The following is a 21092-nucleotide window of genomic DNA, read 5'->3' on the forward strand; positions in this document are numbered from 1 at the left end:
GCTATAGCAAAGCCAGTGGTTGATGCTCACGACTTGAGATACTGATTTTTGCCCTGAGTCCTGAAAATCTACAGATAGTGCAGGGTTGAGTGACATAGCCAAAACACACTATACTATTTACAGATGGATAACGGATATCTGTGAGGAAATTTTAGGCAATTTATGGCCAGTTGCATCATCACAGGAATCTGCTCTTTTTAACTTTTTTTTTAAAAACTGATCTTACATAAATATTGAGATCTGAAAGTGAGAGGCCTAGAAAGTTGAAGCTATAGCAAAGCCAGTGGTTGATGCTCACGACTTGAGATACTGATTTTTGCCCTGAGTTCAGTGGCAATCACTTTCAGGTGCATGCAAATCAGGCAAAAAGTGCACTAAGGATCAGCTGTGGAAACTATGTGGATCACAGAGAAAATGCTAAACATCAGCTAGTCAGAAAAAAGGGAGGAAAGAAAGGAAGAATTTGAAGGAAAGAGAGAAGGAACCCAAAACGGTGGAGAAACTGAAAGTAGAGATAAAAGAGTAGTAAGAGAAACACTGGAAGAGAAGAAATAATCAAGTGGGGTATTGCAGAGCAGTGAAACAAGTGAATTAGGAGGAGACAAGCTGAGTAGAGAGAGAACGTAATTATAGCAATTATAGAAAATGTGACCATCAAAATAGAAGTGAGAGAAGTAAAAGAAAAGCAGAAAAAATAGAAAAGGAAAATATAGCAACTTGGAGATCAATCATTTTCCCGAATAAATTAATGGGAGCTTTTCTACTGTCTCCACTGAGAGCAGAACTAGGCCCTGAGAAGATCTGTAGAGAAGAAAAATGACTGTAGGCCTGAAAAGGAGAGAGACCCACACTATCATGAGTGGAAGGGAAAAAAATAGAGTGCAGAGGTGGGGGGAAAGTCAGTATATAACATAGACAAGCAAACTGAGCAAAACAGAAATAAAAAAAGAGAAGCAGAGTATCAAATATGAAAAGATGTAAGTATTACTTGTAGCCAGCATTTAAGAGATGGATGCAGTAGTTCTTATTCAGGCAGGAATGACCAATGGCTTAATCAGTAGCCTAACAGAGGAGTTGTGTTTTGGGGCAAGTCTGTGAGTGACTTAGGAACTGCTCCTGCTCCCAGTGAAAAAAATGGCAAAAATCCTATTGATTTCAATGGGAGTTAAGCACCTAATTACCTTTGAGGATCTGAGCCCAAATGACTTGAAGACTGAGTAAGTTGGCTGTAAGTACAGAGTCGCTGGATGTTATGTATTGCTCCGAGCTACTTGGAATTTTGTTTCTAAGCATTTTTAAGTTGGGTTATGATCATCAAAGTTATTCTGAACAAAATGGCACTGTGCCACTGCCATCATTGCTTTGTATGGGTGACATTTGCCCCAGTGCAGAGGGCCAGTTCCAGACCTATGAACCACTCGTTTAAGTTCTCAGAATAGGGCTTAAGTAGAAGAGTGAATTTCACCCAACGTGCATCCTAAATCTGATCTTCTTAGGTTGCTCCTGTAACCAAGTTTTACTAATGTTAGCATTACAGAGCTGATATAGCTATGGAACAACAAGCTGGATTCTGACCCTCTTTGCTTGCACAATCTCAGGTAACTTGCCAGCAATGAATCTAGATTGTTAGTGATGAAGTGCTGACCTGAAAGAACACGGCTTGCTTGCAATATGATGTTTTAGGCTGAACTTGCAAGCGCAAGCAGTTGGAAAAATCTTCTTTTGATCTGTAAACTAAACAGATTTGGGGTCTGATTCTGAGCTACACTGGCTCCTTCACATCACTTTGGCATAGGGTGACCAGATGTCCCAATATTAGGGGCTTTGTTTCATACAGGACCCTATTACCCACACCCGTAGGACCTTATCATCCCCCTTACTAGCTATCCCCATTTTTCACACTAACTAGTCACCCTACTTTGGCAGCCTGGGGTGTGAACACATTCAAGATAAATTTGTTTCAAAATGTGAATGAACATTCATAGTAAATATGTTTCAGTAGCTGATCTAAATAGAGATGCAGCATGCAATTTGGACTATTCTAATTCTGACACTTTTATGCACTTGACAAATGACTCTGTTCATTTTATACACAGCAAATAGGCTAATTCTATTTAGAAATGCATCACTCCTACTGTTCCAGCGTGTGCTGTTATACTCTCAGCCTTCTTATTTACTGTGCCTAAACATTTAAATATTCCCCGTTGAGCTTAGTTGCCTTGGGGTATTTTCTAAAAGAGCAGAACAAACTTCTCTCAATATTCTGGGGTTGCTTGGAAGTCTGTTAAACAATGGGTTTATAGATGTGTATGATAATATGCCATTTCCCTAACATTTAACAGAGTGTCTTGCCAACCAAGCAAGGCAAAAAGCTTCATTATTCTGTCTGGAAAGTGCCTGCATTTTATCTGATAAAATCTCAGCTGGACGTTTAATTCTTTACAGTAGGAGCTAAAAGTTCAATAGTTAAGAATGCGGTTCTCGCTGCCGAGCTAGAGACCACTATTACAATCAAAGGGTCTGATCTTGCAAACATGAACTGCGGAGCACAATGCTTACTCCTGTGATTAGTGCCACTGAAGTAAGCACTAAGGGCCAAATATTTAAATGTATTTAGGTGCCTGAAGATCCCCCGCAGTGGGATTTTCAAAAGCACCTAGGCACTTAATTCCATTGAAATCACACTAGATGTTTATCTGCATCTTCAAGCATCTAAATAGCTTTAAAAATCTAGGGGCCCAATCCAACTCCTACTGAAGCCATTGGAAAGACTACCACTGACTCCAATGTTGCTCCATCAGCCACATGCTGGGTAGTAAATTTTCCAGGATTGGGCCCTTAAATGGTGACCAGATTTTTAAATCTAAAAAAGACATTACATGTGATTATATGAAATAATTGGCAAGTACCAACCTTTCCCTCCCACCCCAGACAAAAACAACAACAAAGCATTAGTTCCCACCTGTATCTAGTAGAAGCTTCACAATCAGAAAGTTGGAATGGGAAACACTGTAATGAAGAGCTGTATTCCCATTTCCATCCGCCAAGTTTATGATCATCTTCAGTAGCTGGGGATGAATTGCTTTGAATTCTTTGAGATAAGCTGCAACAACCTCAGGGCTGGAGGATTTCCTAGTAGAGACTCGGAACCACTCTTGACAGACCATGTTTAAGATGTGTCTCTAAAACACCAACATTTCACAGTCACTTTCAGGACCTTACTTTTTCAAAAAGTAATGATGCCAGTTCTCTTCGCTATTGCTCTACCCTAGGGTTGGTCCCTGGCTGGGGTTTTCACTTTGTGACTGGCAAAGAAAACTTCACACTTATTGGCAGTGCAAAAGGATGGTTTGTTTTAGCAAAGACAATACAAAAAAATCTTTAAAAATAGAGGTAGTTTCTTACTGGCTTTTGTTAGTTTGTTTTTAATTGAAAAGTGGCCAGCCTAAGGGAACTAAAGTGACTAGTTCTATATATGAATACATGGAAAAATTTTCTCATGGGCAAGTTATCACTAGACTTTAATTCAAGCAGCATTCATATTTATTGATACATTAATGGATACAAATAAATCTGAGCTCATCTCCTATATCCTGTTTTATGGGCCAACTAGAACAACTGTGTTATTTTTATATGATGTCATCAATCTAACATCTATATTAAAACATTTTACCAACTTCTCTTTACCTACCTCCAATAATAAAATAATAATAATAAAAATTTTATCCCAAATACTCTATAAATCCAGGTCTAAACTGTAGCTTCTCTATTTGCCTCACATAGGGGGAAGTGCATAACTCAACTAGCCCAGGCTTCCTGGGAAGTAAATTGTGATTCAGTCACAATCTGACTCCTGGATCCCACCGTCTCCAGGGTGGAATGTACTGTGTAGAAGTCCTATACCTGGCACTGTGTGTGTCTCCTCCATCTGGTGCAGCTGTGCTGTCCATCACGATTGAGGGGGTGGGGGCGGGGGCTGTCCCAAGGTTCTGCACATTCCCCATCCCCTGCATGCCCACCAGTGTGGGATGGGCTCTGTGGAGGCTATCTGCAATGTGTTGGCATAGGGCAGCAAGGGGAAGCCTTACTGACCTGTGCAGAACATAGGATGGGGCAAAATACTGGCCTCAACTATGTGTGTGTGTAGAATAATCAAACAGCAGCTAGAGTAGGGAAGAAATTCTTTAGCACTACATGTTTCTCCTCTAAGTGATTCAGCCTTTGTATGCAAAAAGGATTCAGCACTCAGTGTTCCCATTAGGCACGCTCCTGTAGAACTTTTCTCTGTTCTACTCTTAAAAAATTACTAATAAGCAAAAGCTAATGAAGCATCATTGTCTTTCTCCTGACCAGCCCACAATCAGTCAATTTGCTGTCTCTCTGAGGCTCTCTTTACAGACTATGTAGTCACATTTTTGCAAGGGATATGTGTGTCTTCTCACCCACCCCGCGCCTGGAGATCTAGGGCCCTGCCTTTGCCATACCCTCAGTTGCTTGGCTACGGAAAGAGGAGGAGATGCTGGGCAAATTTTTCCCCTTCTCCAGTGCTCTGCTTGTTAAAGTTTAGTACAAGATTCTCTTGCACTGAGATCTGCTTAATGCAGCAGAATGTGTGTGTATTGGGGGGGAATGCTGGAAGCCTGTTACAACTCCTGGTTCTATGCCCTGCACTGCTTCAGCCTATGCCCTGGCATAGGTTGGAGAAATATAGTTGCCATATGTATTTTGGCAATGTTGAAGACTGCTTTGCTGCATGATCCAGCATGTGTTTAATATGCAGGATGGAATTTTTGCATAGTTTTTGTTATTTTATTCCCCTTGCAGTCTAGAAGCAGGGAAAGATTATTTAAAGGGGGAAAGGAATTTTTATGTCAGTTTTAGTCTGGCCCAATTGAACAGAGGAAGCTTGGAAAGTTTTCTCCCTTTTTCTGTAGGTCATGAATCTAAAACCGAACCTTGAGCTGGTTTTGAGTTTCAAAACCAAAACTGGCCAACAGAAGTTACCTTGACCCAACCTCTCCTTATAAAGCTGCCCATGGTTTGCTACAATAATTCTGCAAAGCATTGTCTGGATGGTCTAAACTCTAAATGGTTAAATGCAGCACAGACAGGGGGGTTGCATTTTAAATTCAACTGAAAAATACCAGTACCAAATGTTTATCATTGGTGGTCCTTATTTCTGAAAGGTGTTTGCTCAGTAACAGGCAGCCATCAAGAAAATCTTCTGAGGGTTTGCATCTAAAATGGAAAACACTCTTATAAATCCACTGTAAGAGAGACCTAGTGCACACTGAATTGGGAAGATAACTTGCAGGGTGTATCTTTAAGCCCCAATGCTGCAAACAAACAATTATGCATATTGTTCCATTAACTTTGATAGGATTGTGGGCATAAAGTTAAGCATATGCATAAGTGTTCATAGATCGTACATGTTACATAGGCAACCAAATGTCTTTTATATTTACAAATCACCACTTTCACAAAAATTCATGCAAAAGCAATTTTATTCCTGGATCTTCCAGGAAATCTACTATAGTTACAATTAAACGTCTGTTAGGGCAAAATTAGAAGATGAGAAACTTTGGATTCTGTACTAACCTGAAGAAAATATGTAGCTGTTTAAAGCCTGATCAAGTGCTCACATAAGTCAATGGGAGTTTTTCCATTGACTTCAATTGACATTGCATCTGGCCCTAAACCAGTACAACATGACAGGTTGTGATGATGCGTGGATAGCTCTAGCCCAAAACCCCTTATGAAATACAAAGAGCAGAGTATGGTGCAGAAATTCCCATTGATATACTGATTTTCACAGTATGAATATTCTAATGTCTAGGCATGTGGTTTGAAAATTGGCATATATGGCAAATGCGCTATTGTAACATGCTTCGTGCAGAGAAAAATATAAGGACTGAAAGCCCTGTTTTAGTAATTTTAATTTGAGTTCTTTCCCCATGAAAAGCACAGATCTCTCAAAAAAGCTTAATGAAATGAGAACAAAGCCATGGGTCCAGCAATATTATCCTACTGTATCTGCATCATTATGATAACCTAGCCACACAGGTACTGCATGACTCAGAATCAGTCATAAGAACATAAGAATGGCCGTACTGGGTCAGACCAAAGGTCCATCTAGCCCAGTATCCTGTCTACTGACAGTGGCCAATGCCAGGTGCCCCAGAGAGAGTGAACCTAAAGGTAATGATCAAGTGATCTCTCTCCTGCCGTCCATCACCACCCTCTGACAAACTTTGCTGCTAACAAAGTGGCTGCAGTCTTCCACTGAAACTTGGAACCAAAAATCACAATTTGCCATTGTTCATTAGTCAACATCGCTAATATGTTGCATTAGCCTGTTTATCTGATTACCTGTCAGTCTTGGGTTGAATGCTAGCCATTGTTATTTCTTCCAGTTCCTGTGGCTCATTGTCTTCATGTCTAGTGCACTCGGAGACTCCAGATGAGGCATGTTTGTTTTCACGGGCAGCTTTCACCTGTCTGTGCTCTAAAGTGTCATACTTCCTCTCCATCTCGCTGTCAGAATTTCCTTCCGATGAGCTGTCTTCACAGCTGGTGTCTTCACTTGACGTTGTTTCGTAACTAATTGAGGACACCAGGTATTATTCACTTTTCCTTCCCCCTCAGCAACTATAGGGCCTGTGCCAATACCCATTGAAGACACCCAATGACTCCAATGGGCTTGGATGAGGCTCATAGTGACATGCATGTTAGACACAGTAAAAATATGTCCATATAAAAGATTGGCACCAAACCAAAACCCTAGATCCAGACCCCAACTTTGAAGTTCAAACCTACTACACAGGAACTCTGGGTTCAATTTCTAGTCTTCTTGTTTCCCAGGCCAACGAAGCAATTTGCTGCTAAAATTAGGGATAGGGAATGTCACTCTATAGAGAATTCCCCCTGGCTAATTTAAGAGCAGTGGTGTTAATATGTTACATGTATATGGTGCCTTTTACTCCAAAGGATCCCAAAATGTTTCACACATTGAAGCTCAGATTCTGATATCTTTGCTTATATTGAGTGCCACCTTCCTCCACAAGTAGTTCCATTGATTTTTATGACTACTTGTGAAATAGGAACTACTCAGCATGAGCAAGGCTATCGGAATCTCAGCCACTGAACTGCAGTGACTTCTGGGGTAAACAACAGCACATATAAGTACAGGGAGAGAAACCCAGGATCAATTTCACATGCATAAGTCCATGCCCATTGAGGGGAAAATATAAATCTTTCAGCACAAATAAAAATCAGCTGAAGAATTCTTCACCTGAGTCACTTCTATTGGCATTTTGTAACTGTTCCTTGGGTGATCCATTTTTTTAAATAATTATAATACTCAACTATCACTCACACACAAATAGGCATCTTTTCATGGGCAAGACGTGAATTAGAACTCCTTGGTTTGTACACATATACATATTTTGTGGGTGCAACTTAACAAGCTATTTTTGAAAACTTGGCCCATGATGACATTATTAATGTATGGGACACTTTTAATTATAGTATATTCCATTTGCAGTTCATTTGGACAAATTATCCAATTATGTCTACTGTATGAAGCAAAAAACCTGAAGCAATATTAAGAACAGTTGGTAGACTTCAGCACATATCTGAAAAGAACAACATTCTCTTCATAGTTTCATTCCGCTTTTCACTTATAAGCAGGGTGAAAGTAAGTCCAGTGACTTACCGGTTCGCTGGGGCCAGCTCTGGCGCCTGGAAGGGGTGGGGCCTAGGGCGGAAGGGGTGTGGCTGAGGGAGTCAGAGCCAGCCCCAGCCCCAGCCCACCCTGTAAGGTAAGTGCCCCCCCCCCCGGGATAGCAGCAGCTGCCCGGGGCTCCGGCGGGGCTCCCGCGTCTATTTAAAGGACCAGGCCGGCAGAGGCAGCTGGAGCCCCGGGCCCTTTAAATAGCCTCTGGAGCCCTCCCCACCCCCAGGCTCCGAGGGCTATTTAAAGGGCCCGGAGCTCCCCTGCTTCTACCGCCCCAGCCCTTTAAATAGCCGCCGGAGCCCTACCCCAGGAGCCCTACCCCACCGCCGGAGTGGCGGTGGGGCTCCGGTGGCTATTTAAAGGGCTGGGGCAGTAGAAGCAGCGGGAGCCCCGGACTTTTTAAATAACCCCCGGAGCCCTACCCCAGGGCTCCAGCTGTGGGGCTCTGGTGGCAATTTAAAGGGCCTGGGGCTCCAGCCCTGCTGGGAGCCCCAGGCCCTTTAAATTGCCCCCGGGGAAGCCGGGCCACCCTGGTTCAGCAAACCGGCTCTTGCCGGTACGCTGTACCGGGGTGTACCAGCTTACTTTCACCTCTGCTTATAAGGCTCATGAGATAACACTGCTATTAGATAAGGATTCATAACGGTACACATTCATGTATCAAATATATAACTTCATGATTTAAATCTTTAAGAGCATGGCTTTTGATGATTGTCTGTTTAAGCAGCAACTTTCCCCCATAACTGATCTTTAATTGATCCCAGTAAGGTGACAATTTGCATGCAGGCAAATTTATCTCTCTTCTAGAGCAAGCCCAAATGCAACCTACATTAATTTTATTCACTTAGAAAGGAGTGCTTACTTATACTTTCTTTTTAAGTGCTCCTGAAAGCTCCCAGAGTGTCGACACTGGAAACAGATGTCAATTAATCAGCAGAACGGGGCAAAGGGGTAAGATTCCATCATGCTGCCCAAACAATGTGCCTCAGACCTTGCCCAGAAAGACCATTTCTAGGGTAAAATGCCATTTTGTCTCAATTCAATCCTTGGCCTCTCTGCTGAGACTCTCAACAAAGATGTTAATTCATACCAGCTTGAGCGGTATGGACTTTGGTCCACAAGAAATTCAGCTGAGTTCACGAATGCCTAATTCTTATGATGGTCATGGATTTTGCTCAGTGCAAATTAGATTAGATGTAACTGAAAAATTCCATAGTGCAATTTCTATCTATCTTATATACTTACGGGCCCCCTGCTAACGTAGTATCAGAATGCCTCAGACTCTTTTAATGTAGTTATTCTCACAACATCCCTGTGAGGTAGGGGAGTACTATCCCCATTTTGCAGTTGCAGAACTGAGGCAGAGAGAGACTAAGTGACTTGCCCAAGGTCACAAAGGAAACCTAAGACAGTGCAGAGAATCAAACCTGGATCCCACAGGACCCAGGTGAATGCCTCAACAACTGGACCATCCTTCCTTTCAGTACCTGACTCATCTGGTAGTGTAGACCCTCATCCATCTCCCACTGCAATCAATTGAAGAACTTCCATTTACTTGAGCAGGAATTGGATCAGACTCTGAGTTTCCAAGTTGATGATAATGAAAATATATTACATGTATTGGTCTCCGTTCAGTTCTTAGTGAACAAGTGTCCACATAATCCCCACTCCTATCACAGCACTGACTGGCACTTTTGTTGGCTGTCGTTATAGAGAGACCAAGGACTGAATAGGCATACATAGAACTTCTTTTAGGCCAAAACTGAGGCACTTTTGATGGCAGGGTGTGGCTGCCTGTGCAAGGCCCATTGAAGTTAATGGAAAGATTCCCAATGACTTTGAGGTTTTGGATCAAGCCCTAAATGACCTGCGTGCAAAGGAATTCAGTCTTCAAGGATGTCAATCCAGTACCATTCATTATTGCTGTAACGTGCCGATGTCCCAGTCATTCCCATCAGGTTTTACTGCAAAGTTATTGATATTAGATTGAAGAAGGAATAAAAGAGATGACATTGCAAATGGCCTTTTAATTAAAGATTTGTGGGGAGGGGGAAATCATATTTCCTGAGAGAGAGACAGATTTCCTGAGAGAGAGACAGATGAGGATAATATTGTATGTGAAAAGGCAGTTTTATCTTCTTATCTGATGCTTACCCACCATTTACCCCAACAAACTGAAGATTCTTTTTGGTCCCATTACCTCCTGCATGGAAACCATAACCTTTCTTTTTCATGATTGATTTAAGACTTGTGGTTGGAGAGATTTCTAGCAAAATACAAAATCAGAGATTAAGAAAGTATCTATGTTGTCATAATTGTTAGTCTCAACTTTATTTGTATGCCTGGAACAAACTACAGAGCATAAGCACAATTATGTCACACTTATCTAGGTATCTTGGGTTTATGTTACATGTTACCTTATGAAGGACCTTATATACCTTACAGAACTGCAGAGGCAGCTGTATAGTCTAAATCTGGGCTACCACCATTAAAACAAGGATGGAGATCTGACACACATCTATAAATGACTGGTAAGTATCTGCATCTTGTCCTAATATAAGTAGGCTTTACTGGTATAATAATATTCTACTACAACCCCTTAATTAGGTCTTTTTGCACTTTGGATATTGATGTTGTCATTGAAATTCATGCATAGTGTCCTCGGTAACACTCTTAGTGTCAGCCTTCTATATAACACTACAGAAATGAATTACTGCACCTGAATTCACATCCTTTCATGTTATATTGCTTGAAACTAGAGGCCTTGGATTTAATTACACTAATACCCCCCTCTGGCAGTGTAGAGGAGACAATATAAATGAGGATCAGGCCACAAAAGAACAAAATAACCTAATTTCACATGGAATATTTATTAGTTATTTATCTTAAAGGGCACAGGTCTTTTTAAATACCATGGTCCACAACCTGGTGTGAACTGGCTTAGCTCCATTGAAGTTAATGCTGATTTACACCAGATGAGGATCTGGCCCTGTGCTCACTAATGAAGTGCAGAATCATAAAACCCAATTAAGAAAAGTGATGAGCAACTCTACCTGACGGACCAGTCCCTCTCAATAGCATAAGGGAACTTCGAAAAGTTCAGATTGTGTGTAAAACTTCAAGTAAAACGTCAAAGTTTTACACCGTGCTATAAAGATTACCTCTCTCATCTATACTTAAGAAACACAAAGAGCCTGTTTCTGTTCTCACTGACACTGGCTCTACATTGATGTAACACCATTGACTTCAACGGAGTTACTGCTAATTGATGCTGGTGCAAGTGAGAGAAGAATCGGCCCGGATGCGTTTAGACCTGTGCCGATGTTATTTACCCAACTGTTGATACTGCGTGTTCGAGTTCTCCTTATCTGATGGTGCTTGGGTAGAATAGGCAGATAACAGCAAGTTTAAGGAATTAACTATCTGATTCTGGATGGAACTAAGCTTCGATGCAGGGTGTTTAATAGCGCTTGCTAACTCTGGATAGCCATGCTCCAAGCACATCCACTGCTCTTGCAAAAGCTCCTGGATTTTTTTAACATATTGGCCTATGGGGTCATCTGCAGAGGAATCTTGTTGTTCTGTATGGTTTTCCTCCTCAATCAGATCTTGCTTTACATCCCCGGCAAAAACTGGTTTATTTCCACCTGGTTTATTTCCATTCGAGTCAGCTCTTCCTGTTCTTGAACAGCTTTCTCCAATCAGAGAGCTAGCAGCACAAGACTGTCTGTCATAGCTGTTTCTTTGATGTTGACAGTCATCATTGATCTGTTCATCTATCTTCAGCTCAGTGAAGCATGATGTAAAGACAGGAGGCTCAGTGTCAATTCCAGTTCCTATCTGTTTGGCAAGAGATGCAGCCCCTTCCTCTCTGACACCAGTGTGAACAGCTGCCAACCCCTGATCCGTATGAACAGGCATTCTTCTTAACTCCTTAGCCTGCAAGTTCACGTTGTCCACTCCATAGGTACCACATCCTACAGATTCTGTAGCGACTGGAATATTAACATTGACACCCTTGTCATAGGCCTCCTTAAACGTGTTTGCTTGCATAAGTTCAGTGTTTACTGCAGCATCATGGTATTGCAGGACATTTCCATCCTGCTTGGACGGTTCAGTTTCTTTGGTGTTTTCCTGACAAAGTTTCTCTTCCAGTTGAGCTTTGGAACTTGCCAGTATTTTAATGCTTCTCTCCTTTGCTTTGATCTCACTATCCTGCTGCTTCAGCACTACTTTGATCTGCTCAAGTTCCTCTATTTTGCTATTTAGTTGCTCCTCCAGAACAGTGATCTGTTGTTTCAATGCTGTGATCCTGCTGGGTTCTACTGTGTCACAAAGCAAAGGTTCAGGATCTACGTTTTCCTCATTTGCTCTAGCCCAAACACTTCTAACTTCAGTCTTCTCTGGTGCACATGGCATGATCTCACTTATGTTTAATTTTATTTCTTCACGGTTCTCATTTTCAGGCATAAACTTGGGGGCATTTGATGAGATTGATTCATCCTTGACTAATTCAGGACATTTATTTGTCTCTGGTGCGTAGCATTCCTCTCCTCCACTCTCTGTAACCAGGAGCAGCTCTTGAGCTATGAAATGCTGGCTTTGATGTGGAGATTGGATTAGCATTCTCTCCCTAGGAAACTCTAAGGGTTGGGGATCCAGCTCGGGGATGGCTTTCACCTGTTGTCCCTCAGGCTGCTCATTTTTCTGGAACACCACTTTGATTTGCTCTTGCACATTCCTTGGCTCTTTGGGGAAATGTAATGTGACACTATCAGAATAGTGTGAATCCAGTAACTCCTTTGCAGGGCTAAAGGGAATTTCTGTGAAGCTCTTTCCATCACAAGGCTGAGACAGTGCCGAGGGCTGAGAAGGCTTGGAGCACTGACTTTCCTCTTCTGAACTTTTACTTGGTAGAAGTTTGGCTGGCATGCTGGAAGCCCTTAACAGCTGTGGCCTCCCTCTACAGCTGCCGGGCTCTTCTTCATGGTGGATGACCTCTGCTTGTCTGATTGTTTCTGCTAAAAGAGCCTTTTTTCTGTAACTTGGCTCCTCTGCAGTTAAAGATTGTGGTGAGTCATACGATGTGATAAGACAGGTGGTTTCTTCTGCCCCTAGTGATGCCTTCCTCTGTGCAAATGAACAGGTTGCAGTCCAGCTCTTATTGGGGGAGGAAGCGTACGCACGGGATCTATTCTCAGGCAGGCTGAAATTCCGAGGCAGCGTGCTGAACTTTGGCTGTTTGGCCTTCCTGTGAATGTGAACCCTTTTAATGGTATTTCCTTTTTCAATGTCATCCACATATTTCAGAAAGTCCAGGTCTAAATGGAAGCCATAGGGCGTTTCAACAGAATAAGGGAGACTTCTGGGTTGATCTTTATCCTCAGCGGGTTTTGATGGCTGATTGCCAGCTGAAATAAAATGAGACATTACATTTTAAAAAATAAATTAATTAAAAAAAAAATCTAACCAAGTTTGCAGCAGAAAAAAAGAGGTCAGCAATGATTTATTTTGTCTCAGCTTTATACCTTTCCCATTCATCTTCCGCTCCTCAGACCCAATCCTTGGCTGTGGCTGAGGAAACAGCATGGAGTGCGTGGACAGGGAGGGCTGGCTGTGCATTGATCCAGTCCTCTGGGGTAAGTTAGAGCAGTCTGAAGGCTGTTCTAATGTTCAGCAACTATCAATAGCCTGAAGGAGCCAAAAGGCAGCTGCAGCACAGCTGAGAATCAGGGATCTCATCAGTATGCACAAAATGCTGAAATGCCAGCCGGCTGCCTTCCTAAATCATTATGCAGTTAGCCTGCATCTACCAGGAAAAGGGAGAAGGAATGGTTTGTAGTTTGTCATTTGTAATGCTAATGTCGAGTCTGATTAGAGATATAGCCACAGAGCAACGCATGCAAATGTATAATCTTGTTTTCTGGAGCTGACTCATGTAATTGTTGCACTGGAATTTGCTAAATCATTATTTTAATTGGCAATTATGTAAATAGCAGGTTTGATAGGCTGAACTACAAATTTGTCTAAGTATTAAAAAGCTGCTGATGTATAATAAATCCTAATTCTAGTGTATAAGAAATCCAGCTACAAACCAGACGATAGAAATTATCCATGACAATTACATTTGGAGCTTTTTGCAAGTCAGGCAACGAGACATTGGTTGGCCCTATGGACAAACATTGTCACCCTAGTTGTCCTTTGAAAACAAAGAATACCTCTAAAAGGCAGGGTGCTTGGCAAGTTGATGGAATGGATAGAACTTATAGTAAAATCCACAGCCCGCAAAATTCATAGGCCCAAATTTTCGAACTAGTGCGGTTAAAGTTAAGCACCTAAATCCAAATTCAGGAAACAAAATAAGTGTCCTGATTTTCAAATGTGAACCCATGAAGTTGTGGTGAGTTAGGACTGCTAAGAATCTCTGAAAATCAGGCCATTGATTTAAATATGGGTATCAGTGCCTAACTGTAGTTACCCAAGACTGAAAATGTTTGAGCATTCTTCCCTTTGCCACTGCCCTTGTGAAGCCGTCTTGCAGGGGCTGATGAGAATTTGGCATAGATATAGACCTTTCATCTCAAAGGTTTCCCAAGCCCTTTATACAAACAGCCAGGAGCGCCGCCAGCTTTTCTGCCGCCCTAGGCAGCGGAAGGTCCCGCCCCGAAATGCTGCCCCCCACAGAGGTGGCAGAAGGTCCCACCACCGAAATACCGCCGCGGTCGCCGTCCCCCAAATTGTAGTGCCATAGGCGACCGCCTATGTCGCCTAATGGGTTGCGCCGGCCCTGCAAACAGCACCACTGAAATGCAGCCACCTCTGGGGAGGAAGCCAGCATACTGGAAATAGTGGAATGAGGAAGGAAAATTTTGTGTAAAGTGACACCAAGGCAAAGCCCTACTTCTCTTTTGAAAGGTAGAAGGGGATCATTAATGTCCATACAGAATATACAAGACCTTTGTCTTTATGATCTTATCTGAAAGCACCATACACAGTGCTTGAAACTCCACTGTAAACAATAGAACTATCATACTTATTCTCTGCTACAATAATCACAAATCAGAGCAAAACAAGAGTGCATCGTGTGTGTCTTGAACGATGCACAAACCTTGCATATTTTTATTGTTGGAAAACATGTCTCCATACAGTTAGAAGAGCATGAATTATTTACTGTATAAACAAAAGACCTTGGTTTAATATTTTTTAAATGATAAAAGAGTTCCATTCAACAGTGTTTAAGTAAAAACACAACCTCCATACCATCTGCTTTCTCCATAATGTGGAATGTGGTCCAGGCTGTCAGTTAAACATCATCCAACGAGTCAATAAGACTTTGTGCACCTAAAAAAATTAAAAGGACATTTAGACAAAGTCTCAGTATTTATTTCAAAGCCCAAGTACACCACACCCCATCCATGTGTAAGGTCTTCCATCTAGCTGTAAGAAACTCCTCAGTTAGCCAGAATGGCCACTGCTGAACAATGTGATTTAAAAAAAAATCTTTTTGGTACAACAAAAGTCAGGTCCTTCCGGGAGTACAGTTGACGTTAGTTACTGTTGTTGCAGTACCTTGCCTCTTACTTGAAGTATTCTGTAGCCAGATGGTGTACAGAAAACATTTTCAATAATATTTAAATCAATATTTTCTCTTCTAGTGGTAACAATTCCTGCTTCCTAGACACATCACAATGAGATGCTGCTTTAATTAGCTGTTAGCCTGAGATCTGTAATAGATGGTATATGAACTCTTTAGCCAAAATACATTGATTACTATGAGATATAGTCTGTAATTTATATACTGTGTGATATTTCATCTCCTGGTGAAAAGAGCCAGGGGTATATACGGCTACATAGAGTGGTGGCTTGTTTGGCATTTCTTTGCTTAAAGCAGCCAAAGATTCAAAACTGCTACTAAATATCTTTAACACAAACCCCATTATTTCAGTGTGTGGTCGATCATATTAAGATAACCCTTCAGCTAAATGACTAAAACACAGTCGTGCTTCTTGCAGGAACATATAACTCCATCTGTCTCTTCGACTCAGACTCTTCATTGTCTAGAACATGATCATCGTCCTTCAACGCTCCCTCCCCGCTTATCTTCTCCTGATTCTGAGTGATGGCGTATAGGACTCCAAGGATCTCAAGAGGACTGTGGATGTTGGGACTGAGGACACCCAAGCCAAGTCGGATGGGAAGTCCCTACTTCTTCTATGCCTGGTGGCTGGATTCTAACAAGGTCAAGGCAACTGGAGCTCATCAGGCAACCAAGCCCACTAGTGTATATACCAGACAGGAAAAGAAAGTCAGGGCCAGAATGGGAGGATGATTTCCCAGCTTACAGGAGGAGACTTTGGGTCCCTCATGTTTTTTGAGGTGGGTTTGTAACCTCAAAGGGAGAACTTTCTTTAAGATCTGGGTTTATCCCTGGAAAGAGAGGCAGGGAAGACCTGCCCAGTGCAGGCTGGAAATCCACCTTCTGCTGCTCCCAGGGCTGGAACCATGCTAGAACTACGAGAGTGCAGCCTTGCCCCCAGTGCACCAAGTCTCTAATGGGGTTGAAGGCTTGAAGAGCCCTGACCTCAACTCTCATTCTGACCAACGTTGGAAAAACTCTGATTTCAGCCTACTGCCCCGGGGCCGGCCCCTCCTGAACCTCTCTGCAGCAGGCAGTCCCTCAGGGTGCCCAAACCTCTGATCTTTCACCCATGCCTGTACTCAAGAGAGCAGAAAAAAGGTGCATGAATTGCAAGTTCACAAGAGCCAGAAGGGAAGGAGGTAGACAACGCGGGAGAGCTGAACTACTGGGGAAATTCCCCCAGCCCCTGGCATAAGACAGACTAAGTTGTGTGGGAGAGCAAAGAGCTGCTCAATAATGTCCAGTTTCAGAAGCTGCTGAGGGTGGAGACTCACTGAATGCAAACCCTGGACCAAGTGTGTGGGGGAAGGGCAGATAACTAGTCAAGAACCGCCCTCATCTCATTAGCCCTATTGGCAGAAGTGGGTGAAGAGGGGGAGATGCCGCCTGATTGTTTTCCACACAGCTGCCCTCTTCAGCACCATTGCCCAGGCATGCCCTGCCTCGTTTCCCCCTCTATGCTTCCAGCTCCTGTCACCTCAGCTACTGCAGTTCCTTACTCTGTGTCGGACTCCAGCATGCTCAGAATTCCACTGCCACCTGCTCAAAAGTACAAAGAAGTGCAATCAACTTAAACCCATTCCAAGCCAGCTCTGCTGACTATCCATTCATTCAGGAGCCAATTCAAATTGCTCTTCTTGGTCCACATTCCAAGCCCCTTGTTCACTTTTTAACTCTTACAGTTTCGCCTGAGGAAGGACTTCAGCATTTGGCCCATAGTATTAAAACCCTCCATGGACTTGCCCCAGCCACATTTATTGCCTTTAACCCTCACTGTGTCAGTCATTCCACTTATCTAGTATTGATCTCTTCTCTGCCCCTCCACCCAATCTCATCATGGTTGGTGCAAGAGACTTCTTCTCTGCAGCTTTCCTATGTCTGTCCACGTCTTCATTTAAAATAAAATGTTCTTCTGAAAACATAGCTTGTCTTAATTCTCCATTCTTTATCCCTTAAATGCCTCTCTTCCTGTGAGATTGGTTTGAATTTTAACCTAATTTATTTCTGTTTTAATTTTTAGAAGAGCTGCCCAAAAATGGGACAGATGCTGCTGGTATGTATGTTTTACGACATTGAAATGAAGTGCTTAAATTATAGAGCTTTCAAATAAGGACACTAGAGAAAATGAGATTAAACTGTGCTGTGTTACCCATTTAAAATTATGAAAATATTTTTATGAAACCACAACTAATTGTTAAGAAACTTATTGCTGCATTAAACAAGTGTGGTCTCTGCATCTGAGTGTGATGGAGTCTTCCAAAAGACATTACTATAAAGAAAACATTAATATGATCCCCAGGTTACTACCTTATACACAATTATAACTGGATAGTGTAACAGACTCCTGGCAGACTATTAATCCTGCAGAACCAGTCAAAACCACGTTTATGGTAGATTTCAACCAATACACTCCTAAAATATTCCCAGGCTAACTCCATTTTCTCCTGCTTTTCCTCATGAATAAACAGCATGTGCCAAAATTAACATTAATCACTTTCTCCAATGTTTTTATTTTACTTTTCCAATTACAGTCACTTGCACAGTGATTATGGATTCCAGCCACAATCTGACCAGTTTTATTTCACTCTTTTAGGTCATTTACAAAGAAAAAAATCCAATCAATATGAGGTTTTTAATATCTAGATAATTAGACCTAATTGATTCATTTATGACTTGGCTTAGTTCCAACTTTCCAGTCATAAAATTGATATTATTACTTTTCTCTTTTGCCTAATCTATTTCAAAATAACCTCATAAAATGACTTCTGCATGTACCATACCAGCTTCTAGACGTACTTCAAGTGCCTCCAGTGTAGTTTGTACATGGTTTTGATGGCTAACTGCCAAAAATATGGGTCCTATTACCCCTAGTATCCAAACCAATATTCTTCCATGACTAGCTACCATGAAAACTAGATCAGAGTGAAGAATTTCATCAGAATACATGGACAGATTATCCAGTCATCTCTCACAAGAGCTTCAAACAGTCTCAAATTGGATTCTACATTTTTTGTTTTTAACAATAAACCAAATAAGACAACACCAAAAAGATATTTAATTTCTACTGAAGAAGGAACCAAATAGCAGGCAGGATGATAAAGTACAACAAGGTCTCACCACAGCCTAATGTTGTCTCTGATGGGAGACTATGGAATGAAAAATGACTCCCACATACCACTTTGATCCCTGCTCCCATACATAACTTCAGGGAAGCCTGAGTGTGAGGAGACAAAGCTGCCAGCTGGTGTGATCAGTTTTCAGATGTGCATTAGTGTTCTGGACGGAGCTCTGAGGGTTTGCAAGAGCCCGCCCGGCTATGCACAGTTCCATGGATCGCATTCTGCACACATAGCACACGTGTCCTCCTGATTCATCTTTGCCTGACAATACTAACATAACTCCACTGATTGCAGAAGAGCTACTTCTGATTTACACTGGTGCAAAAGGAGGATCTGCCCCTTAGACTTTAAATGTAGAGAATTTAGTGCATCTGAAAGACAGGCCTGAACTCTCCTGGTTAAGACCGCTCATGCACCACAACATCAACATGCTTGAGCCTTCACCTGGGGCCTGATCCATACCCTACTGAAGTCAATGGAAAGATTCCCATTCCATGGACTTCAAAGGGCTTTGGCTTAGGTCTCTAGAGGAGCCATTTCTGCGACTGACAAGCTAGTTTTTACTCCATCCCCACTCAGTCCTTGTCCTGTACTGTGAGCGACAAGCTCACCCCCACTCAGTGCTTGTCTCCTACTGCAACTTAGTGCTAATTTGCAGTGGATTCTTGTGCACTAGAAGCAGGAATGAGCCTTTTCAGATATGCCACTGAACAGCCTTCAGATTGGTAAAGCCCTTCAGTTACTACCAACCTGGGACAGATTTGAACTAGTGCCCTAGGTCTGTATCCTGTTCTCCTCCTCTAAATCATCTAGCCCCTCATGAAAGAGTTTTCAAAGATTCTGTAAGGTTTTCTTCCCCTTTGGTAAATACCTTATCAAACACTGTCGTTATGAGCCTTTAATATACATTGACAGAAAACACATTATGTATACGTTTGTTAAATTGACCCTGCCTCGGATTTCAATATTTGCAGACTTTCCCTATATCATACAATAATGGAAAACACTCAATTTTAATCCCCGGGCAGAGAGCATCTCAGCATATATAGAGCATCTTTGATTTTTAGTTTTACTACAAAGAATAGTGTTGAGGAGGATGAGTTCGCATGTACATTAAAAAGACCTCTTATGAGGCAAGAGCATATAGAGAAATAAACATAAAAAAGTCAAATATTTGACACAGCAACTTCATTCCCTCCGTTCCCCCGTTTGCAAGGACAATGTATTGTCTTTTTAAAAAGCCAGGTCTCAAGGAGTAATCCTTTACCGTCAGATTTAACGCTCCATTTTCTGACCCCCATTAGCAGAATAAAAACAACACCTAAGATCATCCTCCTGGAGGTTTTAACTTTAACTGAATTACAAGACTATAGTGAAATTCACTCTAGGAAAGGAGTCTGCTACCACCAGTTTTACAAATGAGAAACATTTATCCCTGTGACTATAAACAAAGAGATAATTCATGCCTGGTAGATGACATATTAACACAATCTCATTAACTATTTAAATAGATCACAACATTTATTTATTTTTTTGCCACTGGCTGTCATTTTCTCCTGCATTGCAGCAATTGCATTTAGCACTTCATTATGAAAGAAAAAGTATCATTAAAAAAGCACATTGCCAGGTTACCTTCTCATCCTTCCATCTACAAAAAACAGGGCAGAAGAGCTTTTCCCATTCAGAAAGGTATCTTTTCACTGCTGCGAGTCAATACTTATAGGTTCAGAGCAGCAAATGTGTGAGTTCCAGCTGTTAAAGAAGTTGGTCAGCTGATCAGTGACCTTGCTTAAAAAGCAAATACTAGTTTAACTAAACAGAGGGAGCAGAACAAAAGATGAATTCATTTTATAACAAGCTAGCACATAATTCTTACACATCCTTTCTGGAGAAAGTTAAAACCCAATCTTTAAAGTTAGTTACATTTTCTGTAGACAGTGTATATTATCTCCCCATAAAAAACAAAATGCAAAATGTTTAGTCTACTGGGGAAATTTTTGAACAACATCTGACCTTATCTGCCTTATCAAAAATAGGATTATTTAAAAGTCAGTCAATAATTAACTACACATTTCTCATTTCATCTGATGTTACTCATTAAAGAAATTCTTCCTGGCTGACATACACCTTCATTCTGAGCTTCAGTTCACATTCTGCAGCTTAGCAATTTTGAATACATTATTAATTCTGGTCAGCATTTCTCCCAACAAAAAATAAAAACAGTCCCCTTGATTAAAGGACAGAAGCTTTATTAGAAAACACAACATGTTTCAATATTAATAATTAATTCTGCTTCAGTCCTACCATAGTGCAATGAGTTATACTAGAAATATCCTCTTAAGAATTCATGGTTTTGTCTGTGGCTCAGAGTCCTATAGTTACACCCATCAATCTGCTGTTCTGAGGAGCTGAAGATAAGGCAGCGAATCTATTTAACAGGACAAGAAAATCAGCAAAGCACCTTCTGTAATTACTGAACATGCCACTCTATTGATTTTACACTTCAATGAATTGCAGGTCATCATGTAGCAGTTGATAACTGCAGCACAGAAAGAGGACTTCTAGTACAACAAGCAGGGCCCTCTGTAGAATGCCCTGC

The 21092-nt window shown here is 41.6% G+C and overlaps 1 protein-coding gene across 5 annotated transcripts in view; it reads right to left on the minus strand.

Moving 5' to 3' along the window:
• Positions 1 to 21092, minus strand: part of KANK4 (KN motif and ankyrin repeat domains 4) — a 56786-nt gene that overhangs the window by 15302 nt on the left and 20392 nt on the right. For 2 of the 5 annotated variants that reach the window (XM_042851386.2, XM_065553941.1), the window contains exons 1-7: positions 20126 to 20447; positions 14996 to 15076; positions 11068 to 13146; positions 9890 to 10001; positions 6370 to 6600; positions 5151 to 5238; positions 2963 to 3182 (exon numbers count right to left, since the gene is read on the minus strand). In XM_042851386.2, the coding sequence (XP_042707320.2) occupies positions 2963 to 3182; positions 5151 to 5238; positions 6370 to 6600; positions 9890 to 10001; positions 11068 to 13146; positions 14996 to 15011 (2746 nt within the window). In that variant the 5' untranslated portion in view covers positions 15012 to 15076; positions 20126 to 20447. Of the gene's footprint in view, positions 1 to 2962; positions 3183 to 5150; positions 5239 to 6369; positions 6601 to 9889; positions 10002 to 11067; positions 13147 to 14995; positions 15077 to 16851; positions 16914 to 20125; positions 20448 to 21092 lie in introns of those variants that run through there. The other 3 variants (XM_042851388.2, XM_042851389.2, XM_008167868.4) reach the window with 3 other exon arrangements.

This window comes from Chrysemys picta, chromosome 8 (assembly GCF_011386835.1).
Source record: "Chrysemys picta bellii isolate R12L10 chromosome 8, ASM1138683v2, whole genome shotgun sequence".
Lineage (NCBI taxonomy): Eukaryota > Metazoa > Chordata > Testudines > Emydidae > Chrysemys > Chrysemys picta.